The sequence below is a fragment of the Hyla sarda genome, chromosome 3 (genome assembly GCF_029499605.1).
Source record: "Hyla sarda isolate aHylSar1 chromosome 3, aHylSar1.hap1, whole genome shotgun sequence".
NCBI classification, from domain to species: domain Eukaryota; kingdom Metazoa; phylum Chordata; class Amphibia; order Anura; family Hylidae; genus Hyla; species Hyla sarda.
Window position 1 is genome coordinate 264,729,636 of NC_079191.1, and position 18,121 is coordinate 264,747,756.

An 18,121-nucleotide genomic window follows, 5' to 3' on the forward strand; every position below is an offset into this window, starting at 1 on the left:
CACTATTTTGGACTTTAGAATTTTTTGCGCATACGCCATTGACCGTGCGGTTTAATTAATGATACATTTTTATAGTTTGGACATATATGCACGCAGTGATACCACATATGTTTATTTTTATTATATTTATATGTTTTATTATATGGAATTTGGGAAAATTGGGGTGATTTAAACTTTTAATAAAAAAGGGGTTAATGTGTGCGTTTTTAAACTTTTAAATTTTTTTTTTACACTTTTAGTCCCCTTAGGGGACTTTTAGGAGGAATCATTTGATTCCTCGAACAGATCAATGTGGTTCCATAAAACCACATTGATCTGTGTGCTCTGCACTTGATTGATAGAGCCTGGTCCTGCCAGGCTTTATCATTCTCAGCGCTGGAGCCGGCATGGAAGGAGAGGTAAGCCCTCTGGCACCTCAGCATGCCCCCCCCCCCCTTGATCGCGCTGTGATGGAGCGATCCACCCCATTGGACCACCAGGGACAGGATAAAGGCACCTTTACACGCAGCTGTTAGCTTTTACCGCGGTGATCTAAAGGGTTAATAGCCGGCTGCGGCGATCGCTGCATGTTGGCTATTAACGCCAGCCCCCGGCTACAGGAATCAGCTGGGGGCCGGCTGGTATGATGCAGGCTCGAGTCGGCAGCCCGCACCACACCCCGTTAATGGCACATGGTAGTTAACAAGTTAATAGAGAGGATAAACTGCACCAATATTACAGCTGCCTGAAAGTGACCTAAGAAGACAACTGCCACTCCATATCCAGACTAACAGATGATAAACTTACAGGGAGAATGGTTCGTTCTTCTTCTAGATACTGGAACTCCTGGAAATTGAAGTCATACTCATTATCATATGCAAGTAACTTCTGTTCTTCCCCTTTCCTGAAGTGACGTGTACGGAGAACTTGGCCAGCTTGGTGGGAATGAAGAAGGACAGCAAATACATGGATTCCATCTGGTTGTTCATGATTCAGAGCCTGAAAACAATTAAACATAATAATAATAACAATAATAAAACCATGTATTATTTTATTATTTGACATATATTTATCAGTCTCCTACACCATTCAGCTTACTTACATTTTCCTGCCTAAATGCACTCAAGGCAAAGCTGGGACAAGCCACATTTGTTTTTTTCATAACAACAGATTCTCCAAATATTTTAGTGACATTTATCTTTGCAAGAACACATCCCTTATTGTTCAGGAAGAACTTACTTTCATCTCATTGATTTCACATCTGGTCTATTTAAGGAGAAACTTCCTGGTTAGGCCACAAACCAAAAAAAAAAAAAATATCCCATTGACTTCATTGTTCACTGCAGTGAATAAACTGGATGGATGTTGCAGTAAGGACGATTATACACAACACTACACAATGCTTCTTTTATTGTAGATTTCCTTATTTACCTGTGTTTAGTATTTGATTGGTATTAAACAAAGTAAATGGAATCTAGACGGTGAGAGGTTGAAAGCATGGATAGAGGATATAATAAGAATTGTGGTTGTGTAAACATGTGTATGTATGAAGAGCAGTGATGTTGCCTGAGGTGTGCCTTGGCTGAACCGTATAGGTAGGCCTAAAAGGGGTCATACCTAGAAGAAAGGAATTGAGATTGAACCTGAAAAATGGAATAGTGGGGTGAGGACAACTCGAGTGTTGTGAACGACAGCCATGTGAGGCCGATAGGGGGGTTTGAATGTTCTAGCCCCGTAAAACAAATACAGGTTCATTCATTTATTAACTCAAATTTTTAAAAGCAGTTACCCATTCCTGTAACATCCCAACTTGGAAGCAGGAGGTGTCTCTAAGGTTCTTATAGTCTCTACAGTCGGACTGAAAGATGCAAAGACCTTTATCGGCTGGCTCTGGGAGACTGCTGCCCACCATGAAGTAGCCTGGCTGGAGAAATGTTTTGCTTCATTATTGCGGGGGATAAGCACAGATACTGAGTTCTCTGTAGCCACTCAGGCCTATATTGGCATAGGTTGCTGTTTCAGCTTTTTTTTTTTCTGAGGACCCCTACGACTCCTGCTATGTATGTGCAGGGACCTGCTGGTGGCTGATGGGTGGTATAAAAATGAATTTCCAATTGAGGCCTCAGAAGATTCCAGTGTGGGGTTAAGTCTGGTCCTGCTCCCTCTTGCTTAGCTTTTTTTCTCTTTTTGTGTAGCATGGCAGAAATTTTAGCCTTTAAAGGAATACAGGGTCTGACACCCTGTGAGGCCTATGGAGTAAGTTTTGCCTTGGCCTATCCATGTTTTCTGTTCATTCCATGTTCCTATCTTGAGTTCCTTGCCTATTTCTGGTTACTTGTTCCTGATGTGTTATGGGGAAGTCATAGTTCAATCGAACTGAGCACATACAACCTGAGGACAAAAGTGGTACTGTTTTATTTTTTTAATTTTTTTAACAGAAATCAGCTCAGTTTTTCTAATACTAGATAACCCCTAAAAGCTGAACTTGGGCACTCAGAAATGCTACTGACAGGGAGGGGAGTGTTGTACTGTCTGGGAAAGTGTGGGCACAGAAAGTCAACCATTCATTGTGCTGGGAAACTAGCTAGTGAAGCAACACACCCTCTCATTCTCTGATGACTGCAAACAGTGGTATATTATGAGCAGGACACCGGGAGGAGGGTTCACAATAGTGAGATCACAGAAACATCAATGTGAACCCTCCCAGTGAAAGTGGGGAAATTGAGTTTCTCATGAAATTACAAGTATGTTTTTTTTTTTTTTGCCTGCTGAACATACTGCCGATCTGATGAAGCAGAATTGGGGTATCTTGTCCAGTAATCTGAGGAACCTGGTCTCTGGATGGCAATATCTTTAAAGATTTGATCAGTCAGGTGTCCTACCTGGAACACTTGTTCAGTAATATGGAGGGAATGACTTTTGTGATGAAATGAACAGGATGGGGTTCTGTTAAAGGGGTACTACCGTGCTGACAACTTATCCCCTATCTAAAGCATAGGGGATAAGTTGCCTGATCACGCGGGATCCCACCGATGGGGACCCCCGTAATCTCACACGCAGCACCCCGCTCTCATCAGGCCCCGGAGCGAACATCCGCTCCGGGTCTGATGACGAGGCCGGTGATCGTGATTGGCAGTCATCAGACCCGGAGCGATGTTATGAGAGCGGGGTGCTGTGTGCGAGATCACGGGGGTCCCCGGCGGCGAGACCCTGCGTGATCAGGCAACTTATCCCCTATCCTTTAGATAGGGGATAAGTTGTCAGCATGGTAGTACCCCTTTAAATTGGTTATCATTACAGTTGTTGAATACCATTACAGGGTTCAATAGATTTGGGATCACCATGGATTTGAGGACTGCAGGATTATTATTCTGGTTGAAGTTGCTAGGTCTGTCTGATGTGACACTGGGGTTCATGGTTTGATATGCCCTGAAGGGTTATTGTAAATCACTGGTTGACTAGGAACATGATGGAACAGGTTTCCTGTTGTGTTTCTTCACAGTAATCTGAAAAGAAATTTGAGAGCATTCATTTTAGGAAAGTTACTTTTTTGGGACTTTCTCTTTTTGTGAGATAGTGAAATGTACCATACATTTTCACTAGCTGCCAATCAATAGTGTTGGGGCGCCAAGATTCGCATTTCGAATTTTTATTGTGAATACCGCAAATTAGCAAATTCACAAATATTGCGAATATATTCGCTACATATTCGAAATTGCGAATATTCTTTTTCCCTGCATATGTGGATATTCGCAGACGTGAATATTTGCATATGCGCATATTCACATATGTGAATATTCGCATATGCGTATATTCGCATATGTGAATATTCGCATATTCCTTCTTTTCACTTGAATGATGCAAATACACTTGTCCGAGGTTATCAATGACATCCCTAGCAACCAATAGTACCCCCCCTCTCCCCCCTTCCCTATAGGTATATGCAGAGCACCCCCCTCCCTCCCCCCCCCCTTCCCTGTAGGTATAGGCAGAGCAAAAAAAAAAAGGATGCTCACCTGATATCCCACGCAGCGATCTCCTCAGCTGCAAGGCCCGCATCTTCTCCCCTCCACAGTACAGGCACCAGATGAGTGACGTCACCGGCGCCGGTACTGCGTGCTGCGTGGGGGTGGAGGTCACGTCTCCTCTGTGTAAGCTGCAGATGCGGCTCACACAGAGGGGACGCCTTCTCCTGTATGTGCGTGTATCGCGCATACAGGAGAATGTAGCGCTGTCTGCTGGGGATCTGGGACGAGTGTCCCGGATCCTCAGTAGTGGTGGCGGCAGGTCAGTCCGCACCTGGCACCCCCCTTGTGAGCGGCACCCGGGGGGGGCCGCCCCCCCCCCCCTTGGAACGCCACTGGGTATGATAACCTGAACAGACAGCTGTCAGTTCAATTCCTCAGTAGTGTTGCTCGCGAATATTTGCAATGAGAATTATATTCGCGAATATCGCATATTCGCGAATTCGCGAATATACCCGAATATAGCACTATATATTCGCAATTACGAATATTCATTTTTTTTTTTTTCACAGTACACATCACATTGATCATCCCTCTCTGCTTCCAGCTTGTGTGGTGTAAAGAAGGCTCTAATACTACTGTGTGAGACTGGCGTACGAATTTTCGCATTTGTGAACATTTGCATATGCTAATTTTCGTATACAAATTTTTGTTTATGCTATTTTATGCATATGCAAATTTTCGCATATGCGATTTTTCGCATATGCGAAAATAAACCGCAAATATTACGAATATGCGAATTTAGCGAATATATGACGAATATTCGTCCATATATTCATGAAATATCGCAAATTCGAATATGGCCTATGCAGCTCAACACTATTCCTCAGACTGCAGATAGGCCAGGCCATAATACAGACACAAAAATGCAGGCCTATTTTGTACCTGTGTCAATGCGACCTAAGTTGCAGGATGGTGTATTGTATTCTGATGTTTCATGCTTGGATTACAAAGTAGTGTGTGTTCTTAGGCCAAGCCATTGCAAGAGAATGGTATTTTATGCAGTGCTGAAATTTGGTGGCTTACTTGCTGTGGTGCATGCGGGAACATATGTTGATATGTCATACATCAGGTATATTATTAATAGATAAAATATTAATAAAAGTAATGGAAAGAAATACATTAAAATGAATGCATATCCTAATTGATTATTTGAATAGTTTTTGTGCTATAAATACATGTCTAATGTCATTAGGTGGGTATAGCATACATTTGAGGGTACAGTTTAGAGGAAGACCATATTGCAGCTATGTAGCCAATAGATGAGGGACACCCAAATCTGGTTGGGCCCTTGCCAGTGGCAATGACCCAGGCAGCACTTCACATTCCAAAGGAATTCAATTGTTAATAAAACAAAGTTAAGTACGTAGCCCAAGGGTCATAGAAAGCTTGCTGAAGAGTTCATTGTTCTTGTGTTTGTGTAATGTATTTAAAGGGGTACTCCGTGAAAACCTTTTTTGTTTTAAATCAACTGGTGGCAGAAAGTTAAACATATTTGTAAATTACTTCTATTAAAAAATCTTAATCCTTCCAGTACTTATTAGCTGCTGAATGCTACAGAGGAAATTCCTTTCTTTTTGGAACACTGATGACATCACGAGCACAGTGCTCTCTGCTGATATCTCTGTCCATTTTAGAAACCATGCATAGCAGATGCATAGCAGATGCATAGCAGATGCATAGCAGATGTATGCTAAGGGCAGCATGGTGGCTCAGTGGTTAGCACTGCTGCCTTGCAGTGCTGGGGAATTGGGTTCAAATCCCACTAAGGACAACAATAAATATAGAGTTATTATTATTATAACGTCAGCAGAGAGAACTGTGCTCGTGATGTCATCAGAGAGCATTCCAAAAAGAAAATAATTTCCTCTGTAGTATTCAGCAGCTAATAAGTACAGGAAGGTTTAAGATTTTTTTAATAGAAGTAATTTACAAATATGTTTAACTTTCTGCCACCAGTTGATTTAAAAGAAAAAAGGTTTTCACCAGAGTACCCCTTTAAACCCTTATTATATTTACAGGGCCCTGGAACCAAGTGCTCTATAAAATAAATAATAATAGAAATAACATATTCTTTACCATCTACATATGCTATACCTGGCATGGTAATGTAAACAGTTAATCATAAATAGGTATCAGGTATAAACAGGTAATAAACAGGTATAAACCGCTATCATTTACTTATGCAATGCATACAACACATCATAATTTGCAGACTTGCCGACTGTTTAAAGAATAAAATGACAGTCACTACACACACCTCTTCCAAACATTCCATAGTGCAGTGTCCTTGGGAGCTGAATGCAGGCATACCTGGTGGGATCATGTGAAATAGGCTGACCCAAATGCCTGCCTCTAAAACACCAGCATCATATTTTCTTGTATGAGGGGTGTAATACAGTTTAATTCCAGAATTGTCAAATAATCCTACAGTGAAAAGAGAGATACATTTTAGACATTGGAATTCCACTGATATAACATTAAATATCCATTATCCTAAATTAAAGCACAACACAAGCAGTTAAAAGCAATATATACAGCATACTCAATTAAAATAAACTATAGACAGATAAAACATTATAGAACCATTGGATTGTAAAGAGAATAACTTTGGGGGGCGTGGCTTGGCACGCTAGAAGATGGCTGTACATCTCTAGAGATCCTGGAGGGCTGCATCTATTAAGGGCACAATTAATCTATTATGGGGAGCAGACACCATTCTAAAAAGAAGACTAAAGCTCCAGCGGGACCCCTCACCTTATCTCACGCCATCTAGGCATATTTTCAAGCCTTGCAGCGGCAGGATGAACCAGCCACAGCGAGGCCGCAGCTGCCTCATCCTCCTCCGGCACAGAAGGCTCCAGTCTCCTCCTCACAGGCAATGCGCGCTAGTGAAAGTAAGCGCTGCAGCAAAGAATCACTGAGAGACACGCCGACCTGAGTGTTCCCAATCCTGGGAGTTATAGCCACACCGCGGTCTCCCCGAAAGCAAGCAGGTACCTCCTCCCCTCGGCACCAGCGTTCAGAGAGAGACTCGATCCCACTGCCGGCTGCCGCCATTAACAGTATGGAGGGCCATCATCTCTCCTCATCCCCCTACCACACACCCCAGCAACTCTCCTCTTTTGTCTCTCAGCCTGTACCTGACCTTAACCCTTTGCCTCCTATTCCACAGAGCTTCTCATCTGCTCCTATTCCTAGCCAAGCCATTGGCAACCAATTACTGTATGCCTCCCCACAGTTACCCATGCTATCCTCCTCCTCAACTATTCCAGTTACAAAATCTATCTCAATGGACTCTGGGCCGCCGACCTATTGAGGTGCAAGCCCCCCCCCCCCCCCCGCAAAAAAGAAGTTATTCAGGACCACGCTGAGGAGGCAAGCCCTGGATTGCTCCCACTCTGGCTATTCCTCATCAGAGAATTCACACAGAGGAGAGTCAGAGCCTAGTCACTGCTCACATGTGCTAACCTCACGACCCAGCGCATACACATCAACCTGTGCATATGCTCTCTTTAGCCACTGACCTTAAATCGGCTTGGTGACGAGATCTAGATCCTGTGAAGGCAGAGGTCAAACAACTAAATGAAAAAGTTCAAGACCTGGAACTTTTTCATACTACTGGGACTTCCCAAATGGAAGAGCTTAGATGGGCCACCATGATCCTACAATCCTCCCAAGCATCAACCATTGATCACCTAGTTGATATAGATAATTGTAACAGCCGGAACAATATCTGCACCAAAGGACTTCCAGAATCCGACGCTTCACAAGACCTCTCAAGTGTGGTGCAAAGGATCTTTAATGAAGTCCTACAAAAAACGTCCGACAAACCCTGATCCAAAGAAATCTTGTGATGTGATTTGCAGAGTCCATCATTACATTGACAAAGACGCCAAGATCTCAAGAACCTGACTTATAATGGTGCTGTGATACAACTTTACAACTCTTACGTACTCTACACCTTTGGGTTTCCTTGAGACCCCTGTTACAAATCCTGCAGAATGCCAAGATTGTTTATAGATGGGGTTATCCCTTCTCACTCATCACCAGGCATGGCTCTACAACTGCTATCCTCCGACACCCTAGGGATCTTCCCTTGTTTCTTGCCACCTTCACGTTACCCCAGATGCCACTTCCTGACTTCAACAGCTGTCACCTCCCTCCAAAAATACCTGATCGCAGAATGGACATTGCGCCGCCTGCACCCTTGCCTCAGAGGCAGAAGGGCAAGACCTGACCCTCCTCACTAAGATCCCTGCTCCTGATTATCTCACCGTCGTGGATCCCGGTTCCACAATTATTATTTGTTGATATAGCTGAAATATTTGCCTTTTTCTTTCTCTGTTATCCTATCTGATTTATGTGTTTAGTTATTTCTCGAAAATGATGAGATAAAGTTAGGTTTTGGTTTTATTTCATCTGGATAGGATAACTCTGAATGCCTCAATGCCACCCTATTCTGTAACTCCCAGGGTCTGAGCTTTTCAGTCCATATTTTTCCATTGCCCATGTCCTTACCACATCTCTGTCCTCCTACGTGGACAGAGATGTTTAATTTGTTTGTTTTAGGCCCTACATGTTATAGACCTAGTTCTTGTATTTTTGTCCCTTCCACTTTACCCGCATTAGGGATATTGTTAGACTGGTTCTGACTCTGATACTGGTCCTTATGACCCCTTCTTGTTGTCCCCTTATAGCTCTCCTCTTGTGGATGCTGCTGTCTTTCTGGCCTCCACTACCACTAACCCCTCTACTTTTATCTCTCTTTCTTCTATGCAGATATTCTAGCCCTCTCTTAGAACTTTCCCATGGATCACCTGACCCCTCGAGCTTCATGGATTGTGGTGAGTTGTATCTTTCCCTGCCCTTATATCATGGCAGCTGACATCACATTAGCAACACTTAACGTTAAGGGCTTTAATACACCTGAAAAGAAAGTGCAGCTTTTATATAACATTCATAAACAAGTAACAAAGGAGAACGTCCAGCACTCGATGTCCGTTGCAATAGTGTTTATTGACATAAAAGCAGATACATGAACAGGACAGAGCGTAAGCCTACGCGTTTCAGGTAACAAGACCCTTAGTCATAAACAATATGTACATATCCCATGTCTCCAAGAGACGCACTTTAAAGTAGGCTCCCTTCCAACACTCAATAATCGCTACTTTCACTCTTGGCTGCACAGTGCTAATCCTGAGGCCAGGTCAAAGGGGGTCTCCATAGCATTTCACAGATCTCTTCCCTTCAAAATTTTAGATTCCATGTAGATCCTAATGCCCGTTACGTCTTTGTGAATTGTAAATTAGCAGACCAGACCCTAATGATTGCCTCTGTGTATGTTCCTAACCTTAATCAGGTGTTGTTCCTTTTGTAAACTTTTGAGGCCCTAGCTTCTTTTGCTATGGGTCTGATCATCTTGAACGGTAATTTTAATATCCCCCTCTTAGATACTTCCTCAGGCACACGTATCTCTCTTATAGCAAATTACGTGCTTTTCAAAAGAAGCTATACCTGATGCAATTAAGTGATGTTTGGAGGATAGTGCACCCAGACCATCGTGACTATACTTTCTTCTCCAACTTCCAACAGATATACACCAGAATTAAGTATATCTTTTGTCCCCATCACCTTCTCCCATCCATTTCTGACGTCTGTTACCATGTCTCCTCCCATAGACTTGCATTAAGGGGGCGGGACGTGACGTCATGAGGGGGCAGAGCCATGACGTCACGAACCACCGGCCCCTGTCATCAGCCACGGAGCAAACTTAGCTCTGGAAAGCTGATGACTCGGGGAGCTGCAGATGAGATCGTGGGGGTCCCCAGCAACGGGACCCCTGCGATCAGACATCTTATCCCCTATCCTTGGTTAGGGGATAAGATGTCTAGGGGCTGAGTACCCCTTTAAGTCTTCCATTGTTAACTTTACTCATGATCATCAGTCGGATCCCACGCTGGGAAACATTGAAATGTGTTGTCCTTATCAGGCACGGGGCTCGGTTGAAAAGGGAATCTGCTGCCAAGTACACATCCCTTCTCACCCAACTACACCATTTAGAGTCCCTCCATAAACAATCTCAACAGGAGACTACCCTCAGATCTTATACGTATATCAACGTAATTTATTAGACCTTATGAACTCCAAATACAAATATTATCGTCAGTTGACGGAGCACACCTTTTATGAATGGGGCAATAAAGTCGTATTTTTGCTAAAGCTTTCAAAACAAAAAAATCCTCTTTGTTTGTATCTGCTGTTCAATCATCCTCGGGCACCCTTGTGCATATGATGCCTGAGATATTGGAGGCTTTTAGACTCTACTATCTCTCCGTCTATAACCTGCCCCCTCCCTCTCCCCTCCCCTGTTCTTAAATGGCATCCCCTCCTCAGTTCTTGTCAGACCTCCATAGCTTTACCTACACTGTCAGCCGACAATATTGCCGCATTGGAAGCCCCATTCACATTGAAAGAATTAAACCTAGCCATCTCCTCTATGTCGTCGGGTAAAAGTCCAGGTCCTGATGGATGCACTACCAAGTTTTACAAAATCCTTCAAGAGGACCTGTCCTCCTCTCTTCTCACTGCCTTTAATAGTGTTTCAGAATCCTCTCCCCTACCATAGTCCTTTTTAAGAGCCTTCATCATGGTATCCCCAAAGACAACAAATAACCGACTCTTTGTTCAAGCTAACACCCAATTTCCTTGATCAACACAGATGCAAAGCTGTTTGCCAAGTTAATAGCAAACAGGTTGTCAGACCTCATAGATTCCCTGATCCACCCTGACAAAGTTGGCTTTATCCACGGACCAGAAGCCCATATTAATGCATTATGGATGGTCTCAGTTATCCATCACGCCCTCCACAACAAAACACCGCTTTTTCTGCTTTCTCTTGATGCGGAGAAAGCTTTTGACAGGGTGGATTGGGATTTCCTAGCAGCGACACTCCCACAACTCGGCCTGAGATCCCTGATTAAGGTTCGTGTTATGGCATTATACTCCCATCCTCCGGCCCAAATTAGAATTAATGTTCAACTCTAAACTACGTTTACAATTTCTTACGGTAAACGGCAGGGATGTCCCTTGTTGCCCCTGTTATATGTACTCTGTATGGAGCACATGCTCACAGACATCCGAAATAATCCTGATATTCGAGGTCTGAACACCTCCTCAGGGCAATATAAATGCTCAGCATTGGCGGACGATCTAATTCTTTTATTCCTTTCTTCTCCCTTGACGACCATCCCTTCGTTTATGTCGACCATACAGAGTTTTTCTGTCTTTAGTAATAACAAACTTAACCCACTGAAATGTGAAGCCTTAAACATCACTCTTCCCCCCGACGTATTCCAAATGTTGAATTCAGGTTTCCCCTTCTCTTGGCAGTCTAAATCTATTAAATACTTGGGGGTACAGGTTCCCTCTCGACTACGTGACACTTTTCAACTTAATTTCCCCCTCTGCTCCAAACCCTTGAGGGCTGACTTGGAATTTATATTGTCAAAATGAATGTTCTCCCTCACTTGCTCTATTGGTTCTCCTGTATCCCTGCACACCTACCACGCTCTTTTTTCTGGGGTCTCTCTGTGCTCCTCTCGAGCTTTGTATGGGCTAATGGCTGTCCCTGAATAGCCTGAGGTGTCCTTAAAAGGCGAAAGCTTGATGTGGGTTTGACTCTCCCGGACTGCTTATCTTATTACTTAGCTTCTATTTTAAATCGGGTCATTGACAACTTTCATAGGTCTGAATCCAAACAGTGGGTCCAACTCGAACGTGCGAGCTCTTCTATAGATCCTCTCTCTCTACTGTGGTTGCCTGCGATAGCACTCACTAAACAGGTCCGAGACTCCCTACCTCCTGTAAGGTACTCCATTGCCCTTTCTTGATTCTCCTATTTAAAAGTTCCCTGATCACCAAACCTAATGGTCCGCTGACACCCATATTTGGCAATATCTCCTTCCATCCAGCTTACTCCTCAATCTCTTTTCTGGATCAAAGCAGAAACCAGGGGACATCATTTTTTTCTTTCTTGACTCCTACTGTCCTCAAAACCCTTGACATGATCCTTCCTGACGAAACCCACTCCTTATCCTCCACTTTCCAATATGCCCAGCTATGCCATTTTTATAACACATCCAAGACCGCCCTTAAACTGCACTGTTCCCTCACACAGTTTGAGTCCATGAGCGTCTCCACATCGCTGGTATCACGTCTTTATGGTTTATTCTTAGACACCTTTCACATACACCCCCTCCCCTTCCGTCTTAGCTGGGAAAGAGTGCTGGGTCATGCTTTAACTCAGGAGGAATGGCAGGTGGCCCTGTCCACTTGTCATAAGTCATCAATATCGTGCAATGCACCGGAGTGAATTATAAATTGTTGATCAGATGGTACAGGGTCCCAGCCCTTCTCTCTTACTACTATCCCTCCTTGCAGGACATGTGCTAGCAATGTGGAGCCCCTGGTGGCTCCATCCAGCATATCTGGCTGATGTTTCCGATCTTTACTGCTTTCTGGTCGCAGGTCCTAGATGTAATACATAGACTAACTCATGTCCATCTGTCTCTAGACCCTAAACCCCTCTTACTCTCCATTTTCCCTTTTTCTCTGTCACGATGGTCTGGTACTCTTCTTCGCTTTCTTCTTCTGGCTGCCAGATCAGTAATCCTTAGATTATTTAGATCTATTCTCCCTCCTACCCTCTCATCCTGGCTTCAGGAAATAGCTCTCCTACATAAAATGGAAGAACTCCTGGCCGATTCCAGACGCTGTGTGGATAAACAGTATAAGATTTGGTCCCCAAGGCTTGAATTTCTATCTTCCCCTGATTTTAGAGTTCTCCACTCCCAAACCTCTTCTCAGCCTAGCTAGGTTGTTTCTCTTTGACACTCTTCTCTGAGACTTAAAGGGGTTATACAGGTGTTGGCAGTATGAGGAGACGATTCAGTGGCTAAATGACACAGCGTGGAGGTGTTGGCAGCATGAGGAGACCATATAGTGGCTGAATGCAAAAGCTTGGATGTGGCTGAAGCATGAGGAGACCATATAATGGCTGAATGACACAGTGTGGAGGTGTTAGCAGCAAGAGGAGACCAAAAAGTTCCTTAATGACACAGCGTGGAGGTGTTGGCCGCATGAGGAGACCATAAAGTGGCTGAATGACAGCTAGTGCTACCATAAAAAAATGTTAGACCAAGGCGCAGCAGCATCAGTAAACCATATATTGGCTGAATGACACAGCCTGGGGTAGGCTGAAGCATCAGGAGACCATATAGTGTCTGAATGGCACAGCCTGGAGTTGGCAGCAGCACGAGGAGACCCTAGGGCTTCACAATCCCTAAGATTAAAATCCCTAAAATTAAAATTGAAGATTTAGGGTAGCTAGTGTTACCATAAAAAAATGTTTGGCCCAGGCCCAGCAGCATCAGTAAACCATATATTGGATGAATGGCACAGCCTGGAATTGGATGAAGCCTGGAGTTGGCAGAAGCATGATGAGACCAAATAATGGCTGAATGGCACAGCCTGGAGGTGGAAGCAGCAGCATCAGAAGTCCGGAAAGTGACCCTAATGCAGCGAAATTTATGAAACTTGGGACCAGCACCTTAATTATGTTTTGTAGTATCCATGGCAGCACAATGAGAGAGCCTGGAAATGGTAGCATCAGCATGAGGACACCATAGAGCAGCACAATTAGAGAGCCTGGAGGTGGCAGCATCAGCATGAAGAGACCATAGAGCAGCACAATTAGAGAGCCTGGAGGTGGCAGCATCAACATAAGGAGACCATATGGCGGCACAATGACAGTGCCTGGACGTGGCAGCATCAGAATGAGGAGATCATATCTTGGCACAATGACAGAGCCCGAAGGTGGTAGCATTAGCATGAGGAGACCATAGAGCAGCACAATTACAAAGCCTTGAGGTGGCAGCAGCAGAAAGAGGGCCATGCCAGGTGAGGGTTGAGTCTGAGGAAACCACCGACTGTTGACTGGGGGTGTCGGATTTCACTTGGGATGAAGTGGATGGCGAAGTGGATGACCGAGGGAACTGATCAATCATGGCTTCTGCATTGCTGGTCGAGAAATGACTGCTAGCTGACACTGGGAGCTCAGACCTCTCACTGCGACTCGCTGCCACACGCCCCTACTCTGCTCCAACCTCTGCCTGTGCCTGATGAATTTAGGCCTCTGCCACTCCACTCTGCACGTCCGGGCACTACTCTGCCTGACATACTTATTGCGTATCAGGGGAGTAAAAAATGCTTCACTACGCTTAAAACAGTATTTGCCAAGAACAGCAGCAGGTGTGTACTATTGGCTGTCCTTTCACAGTATATAGGACCTTGACAGATTAACAGGTACAAATTATACACTACTTAGAAGTAGGTATGTGGTATGCAATTATGAGGGCAGAAAAATGCGCTACAGTACACTTAAAAAAGTACCCTAGTACAACACCAGCCGGTGAGTACTTTTGCCTGGACTATCATAGTATGTAGGCCCTTGACAGATTAACAGGTACCAAATAGTACACTACTTAGATGTACCTTTGTGGTATCATGTATGCACTTATGAGGGCAGAAAAATGTGTTACTGTACGCTTAAAAGAACATATTTTAGTAAAACACCAGCTGGTGATTACTTTTCCCTGGACTTACAGTATGTAGGCCCACGACATATCAGCAGGTAACAAACAGAACAGTACTTAGAGATGTAGGTATGTGGTATGCACTTATGAGGGCAGAAAATGGCGCTACAATACGCTTAATAAACGTATTGTAGTAAAACACCAGCCAGTGATTACTTTTGGCTGTCCTTTCACAGTATGTAGGCCCTTGACAGAGTAACAGGCACAAAAAAGTACACCACTTAGATGTAGATATCTGGTATGCACTTACGAGGGCAGAAAAATGCACTACTTTAAGCTTACTAAACATATCGGAGTAAAACACCAGCCAGTGATTACTTTTAGCTGTCTTTTCACAGTATGTAAGCCCTTGACAGATTAGCTGGCACAAAATAGTACACCACTTAGATGTAGGTATGTGGTATGCACTTAGAAGGGCAGAAAAATGCACTACAGTATGCTTAATAAACATATTGTAGTAAAACACCATTCAGTGATTACTTTTGGCTGTCCTTTCTCAGTATATAGGCCCTTGACAGTTTAACAGGTACAAAATAGTACACAACTTAGATGTAGGTATGTGGTATGCACTTATGTGGGCAGAAAAATGTGCTACAGTACGCTGAATAAACATATTGGAGTAAAACACCAGCCGGTGATTACTTTTGGTTGTCCTTTCACAGTATGTATGCCCTTGACAGATTAACAGGTACAACATCGTATACTACTTAGATGTATGTATGTGGTATGCACTTATGAGGGCAGAAAAATGCGGTACAGTATGCCTACAAAAACATATTTTAGTAAAACACCAGCCAGTGATTACTTTTGCCTGGACTTTCACAATATCTAGGCCCTTGACAGATTAACTGGTGCAAAATAGTACACTACTTAGATGTATGTATGTGGTATGCAGTTATGCACCTATGAGGGCAGAAAAATGTGGTACAGTACACTTAAATAAAAATGTATTTTTACACAACACCAGCAGTACACAACAGTGCTGCAGCACAAAAAAGCTGTGTACAAAACACAAAATTCCACTATGTCAAAGACTATTAGGAATGGACTGCTAGGTATTAAACCGTCTACAGACTAGTATAACCAGCAAATGATTTGTTGTGGAACGAAGACACAGAATTGCATTGAAAATGTATTCCTGCCTCCTCAGCTAAGGTTTATGAAGTTGGGGCAGCTTGTTGAAATGTATGAGGCAACACACAGCTATCTGCCCCTCTCTGCAATACAATGTTGTAGAACTTGACTGGGAGGTTAATGGCTGCAGTAAAAATCCTTTTCAGTGAAAAAACACTGCTCTCTGTCCACCAGAACGCTGATGTGACTAGGATGTGAAACACTGCTGGAATGAGCTTTTCTGTGTAACACAAACACAGCGACGTCCGTCCTCTAGTATGAGGGTTTTTTGCCTTCCTCTGGATCAACTCAGTAGGGACTCATTAGGGTTATAGGTTGAACTTGATGGACTCTGGTCTTTTTTCAACCTCATGAACTATGTTACTATGTTACTATCTCTATGCAGGCAGTGTAATAAATGATATGACGTGTCACAATGTCTGTCGAATAGTTAGGGCTGTGACATCACAGGGGTGACTGGCTGTTGATAGGCTGCATCCTGCATGTGATTCAGGGTCATCCCGCCTACTTCCTTTCCCGCCTTGCCTTTCATGCTTTCCCAGTGTTCCTTGCCCAATGAACTGACATGTGGATCCGCCATTGTAGATGCCCTGGAGCTTAGACCGCAGTAAATGGCGTTTAATGAAGTGATTCACGAAATAGAATCGTGGCGATATTCACATTCGTTGCGAATCGAAGATTTCATGAAATTAATAACAAATTTGCATTCGCCAGCTTCTGTTCGCTCATCTCTAGTTACATAGTTAGGCTGGGTTCACATATATCAGGCGTCCAGCACAGTTTCCCTCTGTCGTGCACCTGGGGGAAAACTGATGCTAGAACTGATCCTATTCATTTGAATGGGACCGTTCACAATCATTTAGCGTCTCAATTTTGAAGCCGGATGGATGCACTCTCCAGATGGAACCAGACAGGGAAATGCAGCTTGCTGCGTCCCCCCTCTGGTGTCCGGAAACAATGAATGCCAGTTGCCATACAACTGATGACAACTGTCTTCAGTTATGGCATCGGTTGCATCGAGAGTTTACCTATACCGGGTGTCGGACAAATGTGAACCGAGTCTAAGTATGGTTAAAAAAACACATGTTCACTAAGTTTAACCATGGACCCTGGGGACATTGATAAATGAGAGAGGAATGGGTGGATGAAGAGGAGGAGTTGTAATACTATATTTCTACATATATACATATTATCACGATTATTATTGTGCCAGGATAAAGGCAAAGGTGGGAAAATAATAAAATTAAGTATAATTTTTGCTTTGTTGTTACCACCTGACATAGCACCAAAAAAAGTTTATCTTTTTAAACTGGTTTCAAGAATTTTCCATAGCATTTTTTACATGTGTTTGGTGGCATTTTTCTATTTTGTTACATTTCTAACATGCATTCATTTTTGCCATTTTCAAGCCCTGTTTAAAGCCTATTCAAAAAAAAAACAGAAAAAAAAACCCATAGAAAAACAGTTTTTGAACTGAAAGGAAATTATATTATACAGAAAGAACTTCTTATACTTCCTACCTTTATCCACTTTTGTCTTTGGCTTAAAAACTGCAGTGGCAGTTTAAAAAAAATAATAAGCCTTCTCAACTATATACTTCATGTAATTTCATAAGGTTAGATTTCAACTGAAGTTAGTCTCCAAACACATCTGAGCGGAGATAAGGTAGCAGTCATATTCTCTATGATAATCAGTAACACCATTGCTTCCTCCAGGCAGAGCCAGGCCATAAAACCTAGATTTCTTCCAATCCTGCCATCTCTTGTCTAACAATTACTAAACCAGCTGCACCTTATAAATGTTTATCTTACTCATTAACAAAAAATGTTTCACTTTAACCTTTCAACCTACACATGTCAAAGAATCGTAATACCTGCTATTGAACCATGTCAAGCTCCACTTCATTACAATGGTGAAATATCTCTGCTATTTAGATGAGAACATGCCTAGAAGATGCTTGACTTGAGAGTGCCTTACACAACAATAAGATTAGATGATTAGTAGACCAGGAGATTACTAATACGGAGAAGAAAAGAGAAACCTTAAATGGATTGTGTCACTACATATAATGTTTGTATTCCTAATCCTACCTGCCCTTTCATCTTCCTTTAACTTGAAAATCAAGAAAACATGTATAGAAACATAGAATATGTCGGCAAATAAGAACCATTTGGCCCATCTAGTCTGCCCAATAATCTGAATACTATGAATAGTCCCTGGCCCAATCTTATATGAAGGATAGCCTTATGCTTATCCCATGCATGTTTAAACTCCTTCACTGATTTTGCAGCGACCATCTCTGCAGGAAGGCTATTCCATGCATCCACT

General features: G+C 43.1%; 1 protein-coding gene across 1 annotated transcript in view; it reads right to left on the reverse strand.

Annotated features, from left to right (window-relative positions):
* The window catches only part of MOXD1 (monooxygenase DBH like 1), a 101,380-nt gene that overhangs the window by 16,718 nt on the left and 66,541 nt on the right, over positions 1 to 18,121 (reverse strand). Inside the window, exons 7-8 of the mRNA XM_056563316.1 lie at positions 6,265 to 6,431; positions 787 to 978 (exon numbers count right to left, since the gene is read on the reverse strand). Of these exons, the coding sequence (XP_056419291.1) occupies positions 787 to 978; positions 6,265 to 6,431 (359 nt within the window). The remainder of the gene's footprint in view (positions 1 to 786; positions 979 to 6,264; positions 6,432 to 18,121) is intronic.